This window comes from Oryza sativa, chromosome 12 (assembly GCF_034140825.1).
Source record: "Oryza sativa Japonica Group chromosome 12, ASM3414082v1".
Lineage (NCBI taxonomy): Eukaryota > Viridiplantae > Streptophyta > Magnoliopsida > Poales > Poaceae > Oryza > Oryza sativa.
In genome coordinates this window covers 721,972-739,809 of record NC_089046.1, presented here as the reverse complement: position 1 = coordinate 739,809, position 17,838 = coordinate 721,972, and the positions used below count along the sequence as shown (strand labels likewise).

Below are 17,838 nucleotides of genomic sequence, written 5' to 3'. Positions count from 1 at the left end.
GAGCGAACCAGCAGGGCTTCGCCGCTCCCCTTCTGCTGCCCTCCCCTCTCTCTCTTTCGTTTTTTTTGGATTTTTAGTGAATATAATGAAGTTTCAGAGAGGGGGGACTGGGGTTTATAGGGGGAGGCAAAAATCGCCCTCCCCCAGGGCGGCAAGGGGGCCGCCTGCAAAATTCCATGCCCCCTCGCCGCCCATTTGCAGGCGGCCCCCGCACAGTACAAAATCGACCTAGCGGAGGGCGGCAAGGAGGCCGCCTGCAAAATTCAATGCCCCCTCGCCGCCCATTTGCAGGCGGCCTCCCGCACAGTATAAAATCGCCCTAGCGGAGGGCGGCAAGGGGGCCGCCTGCAAATTTCGTTGACGGCCGTCGCCCGAGAGCGAACGGCCGTCTGCCACATCATTTTCGCCGCCCTCTGGGAGGGCGATTTTCGGTAGGCGATTTTCAAAATGGAAAATTATTTTTGTAAAACTTTTAATAAAAAAAATTAAAAATAAAAAAAATTCGAATGGTCGCAGGGGGAAAGGAGGAAACCGTGGCTTGAAGCCGCAGGCAGAGACAGCGTCTTCTTCTCCTCTTCGTCTTCGTCTTCCTGCCGCCGCCGAGGAGCCGAGCAAAATACAATAATAATCCATCATCGGAGACGAGCACGAGCACGAGCACGCGCATCAATCATCGTAGAGTGACTCATCGGAGGAGGCGTGCGCGAACAAGGGGAGAAAATTCCACCTTTCCTTTTCTTTTCTTTTCTTTTCCCCCCCTTGTATTCTCTTATTATTAAAATCCCAACCCCGTAATCCGTACCCCACCCACCCGCGCCCATCGCCGGCGGCGCCCAGATCGCCACCGATCGCCTCCGCCGGTGGGCACCTCTTCCGCCGCCTCCTGCATCACCTTAATCCCTCTTCTAGCGGCGGTTGCTCCACGTCTCCGGAGGAGGGAGGGAGGGAGGGAGGAGGCAACTCGGGGCGTTGGACCGGGCTCCCACGGCGACGCCCATGGTTGACAACCAGGGCTGCTCGCCGGCGCTCGAGCCCGTGCCCACGCCGTCCAACCCCGACCCCTCATCCATCTCGCAGGAGGCCTGGGATCCCCTCGAGGCCGCCGCCGGAGCCGTCGTCGCCCGGATCCAGCCCAACCCGCCCTCCGAGGACCGCCGCGCCGCCGTCATAGCCTACGTCCAGGGCCTCCTCAGGTTCAACGTTGGCTGCCAGGTTCATCTCTTACTTTGCTCACGCCTGCCTTTCTAGTATTCCGCAATAACTACTACTCTACCTTTCCTTTGTGCGTCAATGGCATGTCCACAACACCTAGTATGAGCTTACATGTTAATCTTATTCAGTCATGTAATTATTCCCTCTCGATCATTTCTATGTAGACAGCTGCTCTGGGGTGTTTAGGAGGATTCTTTTATTACTGTTTCACATGTTGTTTCTATTCTCTCTTTGGATATGGAAATGTAGTCAGGACAACATGCTACATACATTGTTGCCTCTGATTTGGCTAATTACCATCCTTGGAGTTTCATATACCTACACTGTGATGGCCCAAGTGTGATTTTGCTAACACTAGCGATAGCGCCAAACTGATATACAAGTTCATATCAATACAAATTGATAGAGCCAAACTGATATACAAGTTCATATCAATACAAATTGATAGCGCCAAACTGATGTACAAGTTCATATAAATACAAATACTTTCCGCGGCCAGGGTCACAGGTGTTAAATGTTTATTCCCTATGAATGTTTTGATATCCCTTGTCATAACTGGGCTTGATTTTCAGCAGCATAAATCTGATAATCTACTTATGCAAACAATAATATATCGACACATGTTAATGTCCTGCATTTAACGACAGTTAACTTGCCGGTTCTGGGTTGGAGAGTTGGGTATATGGCATATGCACTTTAGTATCCTTTTTTATGACCTGGGTCTCCATAGCTTGCTCATCTTGTATGCTCCTTATGGATAAGTACCTCTTCTCTACCATATCTGTGCTTACAAGAAAATGGAATAGGGAAAAGTCTACTGTAACACCTCCAGACCGTGGCTGGAAACTGGCATAGTTTTTTTTAGTTTAGTAAGGAGTACTTCCTTCCTGTTATGTGGTTAGTTATTTTGGATCTTTGTCCATGTCAAACACAAGAGATCTGGTGACCATAGTGTATTTTAGGGGATTTGTAGAATATTCACTGAACAACTATAGACCATGTACGAGGCACCCAATAAAAGGAAAACGTACCTGTATGCAATCTTGCATTAGCATCAAAGCATATGTTCCGATATCAATACTACTTTGCCAAGTATATGTTACTGTCTGGTGTGTGTCCACCATGTCTAGTATCAGCAAGCAAGTCATCCACATCGTTGCTCATACTTGTTGTTCACGGACCTGTTTAAGCTACACTATGTGCGGATGGAGCTAATATCAAACTGTTAATTATGGCAATAATAGCCATCAAACGCGTACATGGTCTATTCTTTGATGTGCCAAAACATGCCTTTTCAACCTTTGTTTATACCTAATTACTAGAATTACTGTCGTGCACAGATGCACTTGGTAGATCACGAATTTTCAAGACAAAGGTGAACAATAAAAATAGAAAAGAAGTCAAACAAAAAAAAATCAGAAAACAAGCAGTTTATTGCTTTATTTCAATCCAATTCTTAACTGGAACCCTTAGCCACTGTGAGGTGTACATCTGACAAATCAATACTGAAAACTGCATAGAAAATTGAGGTTTATTTATTTAATATCGTTCATGTAATATGTGATACGTTTACTACCTTGGCATCATGTTCTTTAGGAGCCAAACACATGTTCCAATGGTGCATAACATGCTCACTGCTACTTGTTCTATGAGGAGTGCTCCTTAGTGCTCAACCCTAGGAATTGGCATGGCATTAGATAGGCAATATGGGATTCTCTGATTTTGTTGTGACTTATGTACAATACTTGAAAAAGAATTATTGCTTGCGCCTTTAGTCCTCTGCGAGCACTGGTCTCTCTCTCTCTCTCTCTCTCTCTGTGTGTGTGTGTGTGTGTGTGTGTGTGTGTGTGTGTTGAATCATCCGACATCGTGCTATTAAAAACTACAACTTTAACCTTTTTCTTTCTGTAAAGCACAGGTCTTTCCATTTGGATCTGTTCCGTTGAAAACTTATCTTCCTGATGGAGATATTGATTTGACTGCCTTTGGCCATTCAAGTGATGAAATTTTAGCAAAACAAGTACAGGCTGTTTTAGAATCAGAAGAGGCAAGGAAAGACGCTGAATTTGAAGTCAAGGATGTCCAATATATTCATGCAGAGGTTTTTCTCTTGATGCTCTTTGTTTTTTAGTTTATATATTAGTTAGTGTCTAATTCATATGCGTTTATGTTTCTGGTAGTGGTGTCTACTTATGTGTGCTTATCTATTGTGTTTATTATATAAGATCACATGAAACCATCCATGTGATTCATTAATACATGAATTCTTTTCTTTTTTCTTTTACTCCCCTTCTTATAGTTGCAATCAAACATTTCGCAGTATTCTTATCCTACTATAAAACGGGAAACAACAATAGAGAAATCCATCGTATTCACATGACATCAATGAAGCCTGTGCATATCTCAATATTTCACTGCTAGCAATAAAAATAAATAGTCAATAGTGATCAAGTAAACTTTCCACCACTGTGCTCTATTGTCATTTAACAACTAATGCATGCTTCAACATAGATTTACATGTTCTCGCACATTGTTAATGTTTCTGATGGCATCATGTTTGTCTAAAATAAGTCTTTCTGATGGCAGGTCAAGTTGGTGAAATGCATTGTTCAAAACATCATTGTAGACATCTCATTCAATCAGTTTGGTGGACTGTGTACCCTTTGTTTTCTCGAGAAGGTAATGTTTGAAAAGTTGCAACAAATATGCAGTTGCCAGTTCTCTTCCTTAAACTGCAGATCTATCTCGGTCTGATTTATCACAAGCTAGGTCCGTTGTACTTCCTTGTGGTTCAACAGTTGGTAGATGATTTCTTTAAGGTCAGACTGCTCAGGGGAAAATATATCTATAACCATTACATTTTGCAGGTTGATCAAAAATTTGAAAAAAACCACCTTTTCAAGAGAAGTATAATGCTGATAAAAGCTTGGTGTTATTATGAAAGCCGCATTCTTGGTGCTCACCATGGATTAATTTCTACCTATGCATTGGAGATATTGGTGTTATATATTTTCCATCTCTTCCATGGAACATTGGATGGTCCACTAGCTGTAAGTTCTGACTTCCAACTATTCTGCAGCATTTGTAAAGTTCTTGTTTCTGACACCCTACATACGTTGCCATAAATTACTCTATGTTTTCTGCAGGTTCTCTATAGGTTTCTGGACTACTATAGCAAATTTGACTGGGACAATAAGGGTATAAGCTTGTATGGCCCTATTTCCTTGTCTTCCCTGCCTGAGCTAGTTAGTAAGTGGATGTGGTCTGATATGTTACCTCTTTTTTTTGTGATTGGAAGTTTTCTTTTTTCATTGGTCATGCAAACTTTATTTTTTTTCACAGCTGACTCTCCAGACACGGTTAATGATGATTTTACTATGCGAGAGGACTTTCTCAAGGAATGTGCACAGTGGTTTACTGTACTCCCTAGAAACTCTGAGAAAAATACTCAGGTCTTTCCCCGAAAATTTTTCAACATAGTGGACCCATTGAAGCAGAGTAACAATCTAGGGCGCAGTGTCAGCAAAGGTTTGTTTCTTACATCTAGATCATGCGTTTTGATGGTAGGATTGGATGATTAGTCTTGGAAATATCACAACTATAGTCAATTTTGGAAAAATTGATGTGTCAACTTGTTTGTTGTAACTTCACAGTTGTTTTCAAATTCATCTTCATCCCATGATTGGTCACTCAGGGAAAAATGCTTGTTTACTTGTCAAATTTTAGTACTTATGCTCCAGATAGCTTAGTTTTTGGGCATTTACTGTGCGTGCAAAAGGGATAAATTGTCGCTGCGCCCCCTAGTTCACAAGCTATTTATCCATGGGCCAAGAGATTTTAGAACAATTAAGCACAAAAGAAACTCTACGCCACTTAACTAAGCAGTAACACTTAGTACATTGGATATTTGCATGCCAGTGTATGCAACGTGCCCCTGGACCACCTTACTTTAATACCATACATGCCGCTTACTGACATGCTGTAAGTTAGTGATTCAATTGTTGTTTGTTATATGGGTATTTGCTCACATGCATAACTTCCTTTTGCTATACTGCACAATTGCTTATGTGCATTAAGCTGTTGCAGTGCTATTTGTTTACCTGGCCTGATCCCGTTGTGCAAAGCACAGGTAACTTCCTCCGGATACGCAGTGCATTTGATTTTGGTGCCCGGAAGCTTGGGAAGATTCTTCAAGTGCCTGACAATTTTACTGTGGATGAAGTGAATCAATTCTTCAGGAACACATTGAAGAGACACTGCAGTAGGGTAAGGCCTGATGTGCAAGAAATAGCTCTGGACTTCAATGGTGAAAGAGCCGACAACGATAGTTCGCCTTTATACAGTAATAATTCCTTTGGTGATCTATCTGATGAGTTCAATAACATCAGCATTTCAGATTCCAGCAACCATGGGTCGCTAAGGCAAAATGGATGGAATTATGTGGCTGAGAACAAGGAAAGGAAGTCTGTTTCTGGTGGCTGGCTGGCAAGCAAAGCAACAAATCCTGCAGCTACTAATTCAACTGGTATGACGAATGGCAGTGACTCTTGTGAGCCTGCATCACCATCAATTACCGGAGCACATAGCTTGCCATCTGAGGAAGGTCATGACGCACTGGATCTCTTTAATGAGTCAGAAAGTGGTACGAAGGCTGGCATAAAGTATGACACAAACCCATCACACCATGGAATGTCAACAGTGAGTTACGCAGGCAGATCCCACCAGTCCTTTGAAGAGGTGGATAATGATGATAGAGGTACCATTGATAGCAATTGGTCAGATCTCACCGGAGACTACACAACAAATTTTAATAATCTTCTCTATGCTCAAGGGTTCCACCAAGATTATCCAATGAACCAATATTATCCATTTGGTCCAGTGTACTATCAAATGCCTTCCCCACCACCTGCACGATATCAGAATAGGCGATCATCAAATGGTCATAGCAGAAATAATGTGTATGGATATGCTGGTACAAATGGAATAGGCCCTGCTCCTTGTCCACCAGGTTATTTAATTATGAGGACATATAGTCAAATAGATGATTCACATCGAGCTCGTGGAACTGGCACATACTTCCCTAACCCAGTATGTTCCTCCTTTCACGATCTTATGTTCATACTATTAAGCGTATTATGCACATAGAATTCCCTGAGCTTTGTGAACCATTTAAGAGTCTAGGTTTGGCACAAGTGGTAGATAATCCACCTTCTATATAACTCAAATTGCTAAGGAAGATGCACATTTGTGAATAGTATTGTCCTTATTCTTTTAACAAGTACAACTTTAAACTTCATTTTGTGTGAACTTTTGGCACTTTTTTTCACATACTATGCATATCAATGCATGAATCAATAATTTACTATTCCCTCTGTCCTAAAATATAGCAACTTTTGAACGGATGGGACACATCCTAGTACTACGAATCTGGACAGACCCCTTGTCCAGATTTGTAGTACTATGATGTGTCCCATCCATTCAAAAGTTGCTATATTTTGTGACAGAGGTACTTTTTAGTAGAATTTTTCATTGTTGGATTTGGCCATATCATCTATAGAATTGGTATAGAGCATACCCCCATTAGTTTTATGTTTCTGCTGCAGAGCTTTTTTCATTTTGCAGGGTTAGCCATTATATTTGTGTCATTTTGAGGTGCTATCTTGTGTTTTGCTGACTTTGTTCACCTTGTTCGATTTGTAGAACTTGTCCAAAGACAGGTCACCTTCTGGACGAGGCGGAAGGGGAAAAACTCATTTCCTGTCACATAACCATCAAAGACCACACCACTACGGTAGAGCTGATATGTCAGCAGATTTGACTCCTTCGGAGGAATTGAGACATATTTATGATCCTGATGCAAATGACTTGGGAATCCCCTCTTCACTGCACATATCAATACCTTCTCCATCTTCGGAATCTCCAAGGGAAATTGTGCATGGCAATGGTTTTATTCAGCCTCCAGCTAAGAAACTTGAGTTTGGGACCTTGGGAGCATTGCCTTTGGAAGTTACATCCCAAGAGCTTGGTATTAACAGATTGAATACTGCTTCTGACAGCCAACCTTCTGCATCTGCAAGCCCTATGTCTCTGGCACATAATCCTGGAATTAGTTCTAATCAAATGAGGTAAGTATGTTTCGTTTTTTTAGCTGTCAGTCAGCAACGTGTCAACGCCAAGTGTTTATCAGAGTCATGCCATAACTAATAATTTCCTAAAGAGAAATTGCGGTCCACATGCATTTTCCAAAAAAATATGGTATGGCAATCATCAGTATTTTCAATCTAAACATGAAAAGCATATTTACCGAAAATGAAAATGCTGTTTTCCCCTCTTTTCCTTCATATTACCTCATTCACCTTGTAACTTAACCTATTCAGTTCTAATGAATTTTTAAGAAATTATGTTGCATAATTCCTCATTAAACAATTTACAGGAATGCTCAGCCATATCATCTCAAGGACAACGGTGATTTCCCACCGCTATCTAGTTGATGCCATATAGTTCATTGCATATCAGAGGCAACTTGGTCCAAGAAAAGATACTGATAAATGGTGCGAGCACTTGGTGCAACAATAGCAGGGGTTATTCCACAAGACAAACATCATCCATCATGTACATCCTATCATTAACTTCACATTCTCCTATCTTCAATTCACCCTTGCTGTTGCTTTCCAAAAAAGAAAGAAAAAAAAACAGAAGGCTGATGCATCGCAGCTTGCTCTGCCATAACATTCCCTGCAAAGGAAATATGGAGGAAAGATAGAAGCACAATGTAGATACTTATGTTCTCTTTACCTTTGTCCCCTTGAAGAGGGAACAAGTGTGGTAAAGTCAAAAAATGCTAGAAAGAGGGTGAGCTGTGTCTTGCTCTGTTGTTTTGACCTCATGAGCATTCCAGTTACTGGAGGGCTCATTGAGTGTGCTCTGTTTTGGTTTGGAGAGGCCTTCTGTTGAAAGGCCCCATTGTTTGAAGTAACATTTGCTGCCTCAAGCAATGGGTAGTTATAGGGGATAGATATGTACGAAACTTTCACTAGATTTACTGTCTTCATAGAAGCAGTTTAGTTAGTCTATACTAGCTCAGAGTAAAAATGATCCTTTTACTTTGCCTGTTGTGCTTCACATGTCTTTTTTTTTGTAACTAATTTGACTTGTAACATAGTTTTGCTCTGCTGTTGTTAGCTCGGCTCCAGGTTAAGAGAAAGTGGTATGATTTTGAGTAACACAAGCATGATTTCTATTTACGTTTTGATTAGCATAGTTTTGCTCTTCTGTTAAATCGGGGTAGTCATTTAGCAAGTTTTTCATAGCTCCATGTCAGTAAGATCCTAATGTAGTGTTGAGATGGCCAAGTCTTGAGATGTTCAGTCGCCACGTAAGCAAACCAAGGTGGTTTTGGTTTGAATGGGGTATAAAATGGACATCTTGAGAAGTTTGAGGTCGTGAAATGTACGCTTTTGTAGTTTAAGGTCGATTTCTAATCTTTTTCAAGAGCTTAGGTAGTAAAGCAGACTAAAGTTGAAGTCATGTCGCTTTCAAGATGGGAAACTTCAAACTCTCGATGGAACTACAATTAGACGAATCATGAACCCCATCTTGATAAAAGATAAGACTGTCAAAGCAGAGCAGTACTCAAGGACATGTTTGGAGTTTTTCATTGGATGATTAGCCGAAAAAATTAATTACCGCTAGTCACTGACTCTATTTCTGTTATATGATTTCACACTAGATGCCACTCTACGTCGTAGCAATCTTACAATTATTTCTATAAAATATTTCTGATGGTAGCATTAAACTACATGAATTATTGTATTGATACCCAATTATGTCACTTCTTATATTTTGCTTTGGTGGCTGGGAAATAAATAGATTTGGCAGATCAATTATTGTAGTCAACTTCAGAAAGCTGAAGAAGTCAAAGCTCAGCTCGCTAATGTGTATGGTCCTTCGTTCTTACTTTAGGGTATTAATTTAGGTTGACAAATGCTCCTACTAGAGTTTAAGGGTAGGTTACTTACCCTTTGTCTAACTCTGAGGGGCTGAAGAAAAATGAGCCTAAGATGTATATTTTGTCTCTGGACTAATTGACGGTATAAATAATTCTCGTTTCGGAGTACAATTCTCGGTAAAATCAAGAAATTGTGGCACACGTGTTTGTTTTCCAGCTCTTACATTAGCTTTTTATAAGTACGAGGACAAAAGTAAAAAAAAATCAGGTTCATTTCCACGAGAAATACTTGTGATATTATGAAATTTATGTACTGCCCTTTTGTTTAAAAAAAGTTAGTCTCATGAACAATTGAACGTAAGTTCACAAAATCCATAGAAGAATGAACCATTCACAAAATCCATAGAAGAATGAACCAGTCAATTCTTATCCTGGCGACTGATGATGTATCATTCTCTAGGAGTCCTTTTCCTTTTCTCTGAAAAACGCACCAAAATTGCATTTAAAAAATGTATAATTGAATCGTTGACTTTGTGCTAAATCTGTCGCAGCATTCTGCTAGTGGATAATACCTTTTGATCTTTAGATCGGATCTTTCTGAATTATTGAGAGACAAGCTGATTGTCATCGGCCATCATTGGGACCCAGATCCATTTTGCCTGTTCTCATTCTAAACCACTCGTATGCTGAGTTTTTGTCCAAGTGTCATGAGAGCTGGGATAGAATTTTTCTAAAGTTGAAATGGCATAGCTCCTGCCCGCTTCCTAAAAAGAAAGAGAGAATTTTTCTAAAGTTCCAAATGGTTGCAGCAAGATAACTTGTCAGTTTTTGTTAGCATGAGTGTTTTGACATGCATAATAGACTCCTTTCTCCCAAATCATGCGCTTTCCTATGTGTATAAAGGTTAACATAGTTTGAAGGTTCGTATTGTTCCTTTTTAAGAGAAACAAATATGAGTATATATAAGCTTAGTCTCTTTTCTTTTCTTTCTTTTTGTTTTGTTGTTCCTTTAGTTGTGGACTACTTGAGTCTATGTATTCCTGTAATCCATTATCTAAAAAGAAAAAACCTAACAAGTACTCCTTAAGTAGTCTGAAGATGCTTACTTGTTAATACTACTATTTAATTAGTTAATCAGGTGTCAATCTTAGGAGAAGCGTGTGTTCCGGTTGAAGCCGGTGGTGGTGTTACTAGCACCCTGGCCTACAAGGGAGGTTGGACATGACAAGGACTCCAGGAAGGAGAACCTGAAACCCAAAATGAAGATAGAAAAAGGAAAAGAGAAATGATCGTTTGTCTGAGTTCAAGATACAATATTCAGTCTAGTCAAGGAAAGGAATACTACCATTTATAACAATTTATTAGGCATGCTCTAAAATTTGTGAATACTCAAAGGAGTTTTTTTTTTCAAAATAAGAGTATATAAGATACCCCTGACATTGCTTAAGCTAAGATAAAACGTGAAAACAATATGTCAGATTTTTTACGAAAAAAATAAGCAAAGTCAAATACGGATCATGTGAACATATTCTGAAAATTCAGTTGTGGTTGGTCTTGTGCTGTTCCAACGTAACCAACCTTTCCTCCTCTTCCCTCTGCACATCTGAATTGTCAAGCAACCACAACTCTTTCCATCCTCTCCAATCTTAAGCAGGATAACACAACGAATTCTTCCTTCCCATTCCCATTCACAATCCTTCCTTATTCAACAATTTGTCTGATACTTGCATGCCCACAGGCAGCTCAAAAAGCTAGCTACTTGTTTCTGACTTGTATCATTTCTACATAGATAGCTCAAAGCCTCTCAAAATCCTGCATTTCTTGCTCAAATGGATTTTTCAAGGCATAGATTCTTCAAATTCAGATCAGCAGCTGTCTCCTTCCTCTCCATGTAACTAATTTCAAGCTCTCAAGATCAGCAAGTTCAGCAATCACCAGACTAGCTAGGCTCACTCCTTCCACATATAGTCACAGCTGCTCTCATCAATCAATCTATCTTTCCAGCTTCCAGGTGACAATCGAGACCTGAATTTCTGAACTTTTTTTTCCCTCTCGTCACTTCGTCAGTAGAAATCCAAGGTTTATATTCCTCTGTACTACTACACAACAGAGTGAGCGTAGTACGTGTCTCATCAGCATCAAAAAGTGACATACTGCAAGCACGCCACAATTGAGGCCGATTGATAGAATCGAATTCCACTCAAATTTGCACGGTGGAAGAGAATCCCCTGCGTGCTTGATTTGATCAGGATTTATATTGGAGGCATCCAATTCCATCACTCAACCGGAGCTGTCTGTCTGTAGCTATCGCCCTATTTCTGCTAGCTCGTGGCGTGCTAGTTTAATTTCTTCCAAAATTCTCCGGCCTCACCTCGCGTCGTGTCGTGTCGCGTCGCTTGCGTTAGGAGGTGCCTAAGTACTGGCTTGTCGGCGTCAGATGAGTGCAGGGCCGTGCTGCTCAGAGGCGCCCATGGCGTGGATCGACTGCTCCCTCCTCGCCTGGCTCCTCTTCCGCGTCGTCTTCTTCTCCTGCCACGCCAAGCAGTTCAGCATCTTCTAACACTCGATCTCAGCTAGGCTGAAACCACATATACTCCAGCATATATACACAGCAACTGATTAAGTAAGCTGTTGCTCGCCGACGGTGGCCGAGCATGTCCGGTGCACGGCGGTGCGGTGACCGGAGGTCGGAGAGAAGTTCGGTGGTGGGCGACAACAGGAATGGATACGTCGAGACTGACCCAACTGGTCGCTATGGCCGGGTAATTTATTTACTTCTTCTTCTTGCAATCTGAACTTGCTCACTTTCTTATTCCAAAGAGAAATTTGACTTGTTTCCTTTCAAAGTTCAATATTATCATGATTGCCAAATGATCAGCAAGCAATTCCGAGCTATTCAGGGTCAATTCAGTTCATTGCTTTTTTTTTTCGTTCAAAAGAAAAGAAAAATCAGTTGGTTGCTTTTGATTCTACTTGAACATGGATTGTGCCTATCATGCACGAGTTTAGTTGTTCAGTTCTATCATGTTCTTTAGATGTGGGCTGGTAATTAGTAATTACATTTCAATACACGTTGTAAGCATCAGTTAAAACATGTTGGCTTCATTCTCTTTCAGAAAAGCATGTAGGCTTTATGTTCTTTAGCATAATTTTCTAGAGTAGATTCCATGTTGATGTACACATCGGAGCTAACACCTCTAAACTATGCAAGACACAATTATTGTGTCTTCAGTACTTTCATCGGATCCATTTGGCTTTTGCTGCTATCTATGGGCTGCATAGGACAATTGAATACTCCATCCGGTTTTATTTTAATTGACGTTTCGGACAACGACACGGTCTACAAAATATATCTTTAACCTTATTTTTCTATTATAATATACAAAATAAATAAATGCATGTTTACTTTATTATAGTGCTTTGAAAGACAAATCTATATATGTTGTTCTAGTTTTTTTAAACTAAATATTTTTAAAGTGATTGATGGTCAAAGTTATAAAAGTTTGACCTCAGCCTTATCCAAAACGTCAATTATTATAGAACCGGAGGGAGTATTGCACATTGAAACATATCAGGTTTGAGGCTTCGTTATTAATCCTAAGCCATTGCTGTACTGAAAGATGACATCGTTTTTTTCTATATTTGGTCAAATAACGGAAGTGCATCATAAATTTGAGATGATGAGCGAGAATTCAATTATGATTTCTCTTCCAATCCAATCAGGGAAGGTATAAGGTGTTCCTTATCAAACAAGCTAGAGTTGTTGTTTGGTTGGCATTTGAAGTTTCCTAATATGTTGGATTTGATCTGAATAGATAAGCATGTTCCATGTGTCAATATGCCAATAATCAGATGTTGAAAAAGTTTCAAGAGTGGAGTATATGCCCTATCTGGTCATGCTCATGCCCAACGATTTGATACGATCCTCTCACCTTTTTCTTAGTGGGTTGAAGACGTATTGGCAACTTTATTAGTTCATCTTTTTTTCAGTAGTTTCTCTAGGGTTAGAGGTGTACTTACCGGCAACTTATTTGTAGTTATGCGAGCTTTGCAAAAGTGTCTTACTTTTATAAATTTGACAACTATCCACTACTTTGAGTTAACTTTTTATATGTATAGTAATTTTAACTTTTGATCAGAAGTACTGGTTCTTTAGTGCTAAATTAGGGAGAGTAGTTAATTGAGGTGCTAAATTGGTTCTCGTAACTCAAAAGTGTTGATTTTATTTGACTAGAGATTTTCTAGGCATTACTGTAGCAAAACCCGTTTGGAATCTGCATTTTTCACTTCAGAACATTATGAAAAGAAAACTTATATAAGATTTTGAAATCCCATGTAAAATTAAATTTTAAAAGATGACTATAAATGCGCACTACAATAAATAAATAAATAAATAAAATTTATCGCATTCTCTTGAAGAAAAGCAATTCATTAATTGCACTTTCTAGTGTAGTAGTACAGTACACAAGAATATTGTTTTCTGACCATGTGCTCATGATCTATAAGTATATATTTTCTCTACATATGCAAGCATGTTTGTTTCAAAAACTTTTTAAAGTGCACGAAGTATAAAATATTTAGAATTTAGTGAAAGGAAGCATTTCGAATCAAAATTAAACTTGTCAATTCAGAATAAAGTAGTCTGGCTTGCTTGACAATATATAGATAAATTATTTCGCTACGTGTTAGCATGCATATTTCTGACATTTCAGAAATATCAGAATTTTCGGATCAATATTTCGCTTTGCACTTTCTGCTACTATTTCAGAAACTTGAGGAATTTCGCCCCCGCCCCCCCCCCCAATTTGAAATTAATTTGGCTGAAAAGAAAAACATTTATTAATTAAGCAAATTTTAATTAAAAACTTTAACGAAAATATGTTGAAATTTCAACCTTTTCGGCCTTCGATTTCCTAAAATTTCCGAAATTTCGGTTCTATCGAAATTTGTTCAAATTTTGTACTGTATACAATATGTGTGCAGTTGTCGGAGGTGCTGGGGAAGGGTGCGATGAAGACGGTGTACCGAGGGTTCGACGAGCTGCGGGGGGTGGAGGTGGCGTGGAACCAGGCCACCATCTCCGACGTCCTCCGCACCCCGGACGCCCTCCACCGCATGTACGCGGAGGTGAGCCTCCTCGCCGACCTCCGCCACGACGCCATCATCGCCTTCCACGCCTCCTGGGTCCACCCCTCCCGCCGCACCTTCAACTTCATCACCGAGCTCTTCTCCTCCGGCACCCTCCGCTCCTACCGCCTCCGCTACCCGCGCGTCAGCCGCCGCGCCGTCGCCGCCTGGGCGCGCGCCATCCTCCGCGGCCTCGCCTACCTCCACTCCCGCGGCGTCATCCACCGCGACCTCAAGTGCGACAACATCTTCGTCAACGGCCACCTCGGCCAGGTCAAGATCGGCGACCTCGGCCTCGCCGCCGTCCTCCGCGGCTGCACCTCCGCCCGCAGCGTCATCGGCACGCCGGAGTTCATGGCCCCCGAGATGTACGACGAGTGCTACGGCGTCGGCGTCGACGTCTACTCCTTCGGCATGTGCATGCTCGAGATGCTCACCAACGAGTACCCCTACAGCGAGTGCGACAACCCAGCGCAGATCTACAAGAAGGTCACCGCCGGCAAGCTCCCCGACGCCTTCTACCTCCTCACCGACGCCGACGCCCGCCGCTTCATCGGCCGGTGCCTTGTCGACGCCGCCCACCGCCCCTCTGCCGAGGAGCTCCTGCTCGACCCCTTCCTCTCCCCGCCTCAGAACCACGACGATCACAATACCATTGCTCATGCCACTGCGCCGCCACCGCCATTGCCATTGGCGTGCAGTAATTCCAGTGAGGAGCAAGAGGAGGAGGAGGCGCCGGCAGCAAAGACGACGGGCATGGCGATCACCGGGAAGCTGAACAAGGAGCACGACACCATCTTCCTCAAGGTGCAGATCGGCGGCGGCGGCAACGTGCGGAACATCTACTTCCCGTTCGACGTGGCGAACGACACGGCGATGGAGGTGGCGACGGAGATGGTGAAGGAGCTGGACATCGCCGACCGGGAGCCCACGGAGATCGCCGCCATGATCGAGCAGGAGATCGTGAGGTTGGTACCAGGGTACAAGCAGCACGAGTATTCGTACGCGGATGACGACGACGATGATGACGTCAACGGACAACCTAATCCCTTCTACTACCTCTCCTCTTCGCCGACCTCCTCTCAGGGATCTCTCTGCGGAGTGGGGCCCACATCGTCAGAGGGGTTTCCTGGCCCACATGGAAAAGTTGACTGGTCAAGAGGTATAACAAAGTGTTTTCATCTTACTTTCCAATATATCAAAAATAACGTGCTATTCTAATCTAAATATGGTTCTAGCTATAGAAGATAAAAAGTTGGGTTTTCTACAAATCACTTGAGAAGGTAGAAGAAACTTGCATAAACATTTTTACATGCAGTTTGGAAATGATAAACATTTGTTCAGAAAAAAAAAAGAAATGGTAAACATGACGTAGTAGCATGCATGCAGATGATAATATTGTGGCACCAACTTCCAAATGCATGTATACAAACATGTAGCTTTTGTTCATTTGCCCAACTGCTTTTGTTCCTAGCTAGGCAAGAAATTAAATTTCCTAGTCACCATATATATGAACAGAGAAATTGGAAGTCAGACGTGCAAACTACTAGAGGTAGTTAGCTAGCAAGGTGGTTGATATATCTTTGTCCATTTGTCGTTGCTATTCGTGCCAATCCTGTGACACCAATACATGCGTCAGCGTTATATCGATCGTTTTGTTCCTAGTACTAGCTAGTGGCAGCTTACAGACAGCCATGCATTAGGTTCGTGCTGCTTAATTGTGGCTATATATCACTGTCACAATTGATCTCTGCAGAGACATTTTAGACGGATAAAAATTGCGTTCAGTTAGTCGTGTTACAATCATCATCCCGGCGGCCAGCAGCATAAATGTCAAATGGAATATTAGTCATGTAACATACACATCAATCATATATCCTAGGCACTATACATACACATGGTACATATATAGCTCGCCATTTCACTGTCATCGACCGCATCTTTATTCATATCCATTCATTTCATGCGCACGTTATTAACTGCACTAACCAGCTAGTGGTAGTACTTGTAGTAGATGATGTTTTGAATTGACTAATCCGTTTGATTTGATGCATGGTGTAGATTACTGTTACTACCCTCCAAGCAGCGTCAGCGTGAGCGACGACGATGACAGCAGCACGAGCTCACTCTCTGCTGCAGTCAGCGCAATCAGCCTGCAGCAGCAGCATTGTTCGGCCTCTTCCAGCAGATTGGGGCCAGCATCTGCATCAGCATCTGAAGACGGAGGAGGACACGCCGGACGGCCACGGCAGCGAGAGGGGGAGGAGGAGCGGCGGCGGAGGAGGATGAGTCGGAACAGGTCGATGGTGGACATGCGGAGCCAGCTGCTGCACAGGACGCTGGTGGAGGAGCTCAACAAGCGCCTCTTCTTCAACACCGTCGGCGCCGTCCACGACATCGGCTTCCGCGACCCTACTACTTACGGATCGTCGTCGTCGTCTTCTTCGTCACAGCATCGCCGGAGAAGCAGCAGCAAGGTCGACCACAAGCACCACTACATGTTCTGAATAAACTTTTTCAGAGCAAATTAGTACTCTAATTTGGTATGTACAGAATGATCGATCAGATGCAGAGTACGTAAGTGTGCAGCTAGCTATCTAGCCCGCGGCCACAAAATTGTGTATATTTGGAGAGAAGTGCATATATGAGTGTTGTTCATGACAATTTTGCCATGCGACATGTGAATGAATATATGAGTGATATTTGTACATATGGTATGAGTGATATTTTTCCCAAAATAGGTACCCCAGCATATGCATGCGCTGCTGACCAGAGTTTTAACTGCTGAACAGTTCCCCTCAATTGCACTCCTTTTGTTTTTAAGTTTCGATTTTGCTATTAAAATTGGCTCTCTTTTTTGTTTAAAGTGTTTTAAGGTTAGGTGAGTTTGCTGGTCGTTCTCCGAAATCTTTTCCAATCCAAGTATTTTCCCCGAAATTGATTGTGGAAATCACGAGGTGCCTATAAATCAAGCGCCCAATTTTTTTTTCAAAAGTCGGGCGCTGTTTCACCGAGTAGATCGAACATGTTTCACTAAATAGATCGAAAATGTTTCGGTCTTTTAAAAAGTTGAAACACAACCAAATAACCTCATGAAACATTTTGCTACAACGTATGAAACAACGGTTTTCAAAAAAATCAGAGTTGTTTCACCCTATTTAAAAATAATGTTTCAGCAAATAGCAAAAGAATGATTCAATTCTTAGAAAAGTGAAACACGGTCAGATCGCTAGATGAAACAATTTGGTTCAACGTATGTAACAAACGATTTGATTCCCGTGTACATCAACAAACCACGTGTCCATCAAGATAGAAAATATTAAACAATATAAAACCCACTACAATATTTCATCTATGCATAGTGAAACATCATGAGTACACTTGCTGAAACATTGTTGGTGGAATGAAAAATGAAACGAATTCTCTTAATAAGACGTTTCCGTAATATATGGTGATTTGTTGCAACGGCGCGTGTGGTGGGGATGACGCGGAGGCGCAGTAGAGCGCGGGTGCCCGATGTATGCGTGCCAGCATCGGGCGTCCGATTTGAG

General features: G+C 41.8%; 2 protein-coding genes across 2 annotated transcripts; both read left to right on the top strand.

The window, feature by feature from the left end:
- Positions 1-559: 559 nt before the first annotated feature.
- LOC4351312 (uncharacterized) lies at positions 560-8,333 on the top strand. Its single transcript, NM_001423298.1, has 9 exons — positions 560-1,212; positions 3,131-3,313; positions 3,799-3,891; positions 4,080-4,262; positions 4,359-4,461; positions 4,555-4,740; positions 5,342-6,300; positions 6,913-7,337; positions 7,646-8,333. Exons 1-9 carry the CDS (start codon positions 997-999, stop codon positions 7,701-7,703), a joined length of 2,406 nt encoding a protein of 801 aa, NP_001410227.1. The 5' UTR covers positions 560-996; the 3' UTR covers positions 7,704-8,333.
- A 2,507-nt stretch (positions 8,334-10,840) lies between these two features.
- On the top strand, positions 10,841-17,025 carry LOC4351311 (probable serine/threonine-protein kinase WNK8). Its single transcript, NM_001423297.1, has 3 exons — positions 10,841-11,922; positions 14,144-15,449; positions 16,349-17,025. Exons 1-3 carry the CDS (start codon positions 11,815-11,817, stop codon positions 16,792-16,794), a joined length of 1,860 nt encoding a protein of 619 aa, NP_001410226.1. The 5' UTR covers positions 10,841-11,814; the 3' UTR covers positions 16,795-17,025.
- Positions 17,026-17,838: the final 813 nt, after the last annotated feature.

What these genes read in the sequence shown, in the direction of transcription:
- LOC4351311 (NM_001423297.1), top strand. Translation starts at nt 11,815, where the DNA reads ATGTCCGGTGCACGGCGGTGCGGTGACCGGAGGTCGGAGAGAAGTTCG. An exon ending in CAACTGGTCGCTATGGCCGG is followed by an intron (nt 11,923 to 14,143) that starts GTAATTTATTTA and finishes ATATGTGTGCAG; the next exon opens with TTGTCGGAGGTGCTGGGGAA. An exon ending in AAAAGTTGACTGGTCAAGAG is followed by an intron (nt 15,450 to 16,348) that starts GTATAACAAAGT and finishes TGCATGGTGTAG; the next exon opens with ATTACTGTTACTACCCTCCA.
- LOC4351312 (NM_001423298.1), top strand. Translation starts at nt 997, where the DNA reads ATGGTTGACAACCAGGGCTGCTCGCCGGCGCTCGAGCCCGTGCCCACG. An exon ending in TTCCCTGCCTGAGCTAGTTA is followed by an intron (nt 4,462 to 4,554) that starts GTAAGTGGATGT and finishes TTTTTTTCACAG; the next exon opens with CTGACTCTCCAGACACGGTT. An exon ending in GCACATACTTCCCTAACCCA is followed by an intron (nt 6,301 to 6,912) that starts GTATGTTCCTCC and finishes TTCGATTTGTAG; the next exon opens with AACTTGTCCAAAGACAGGTC.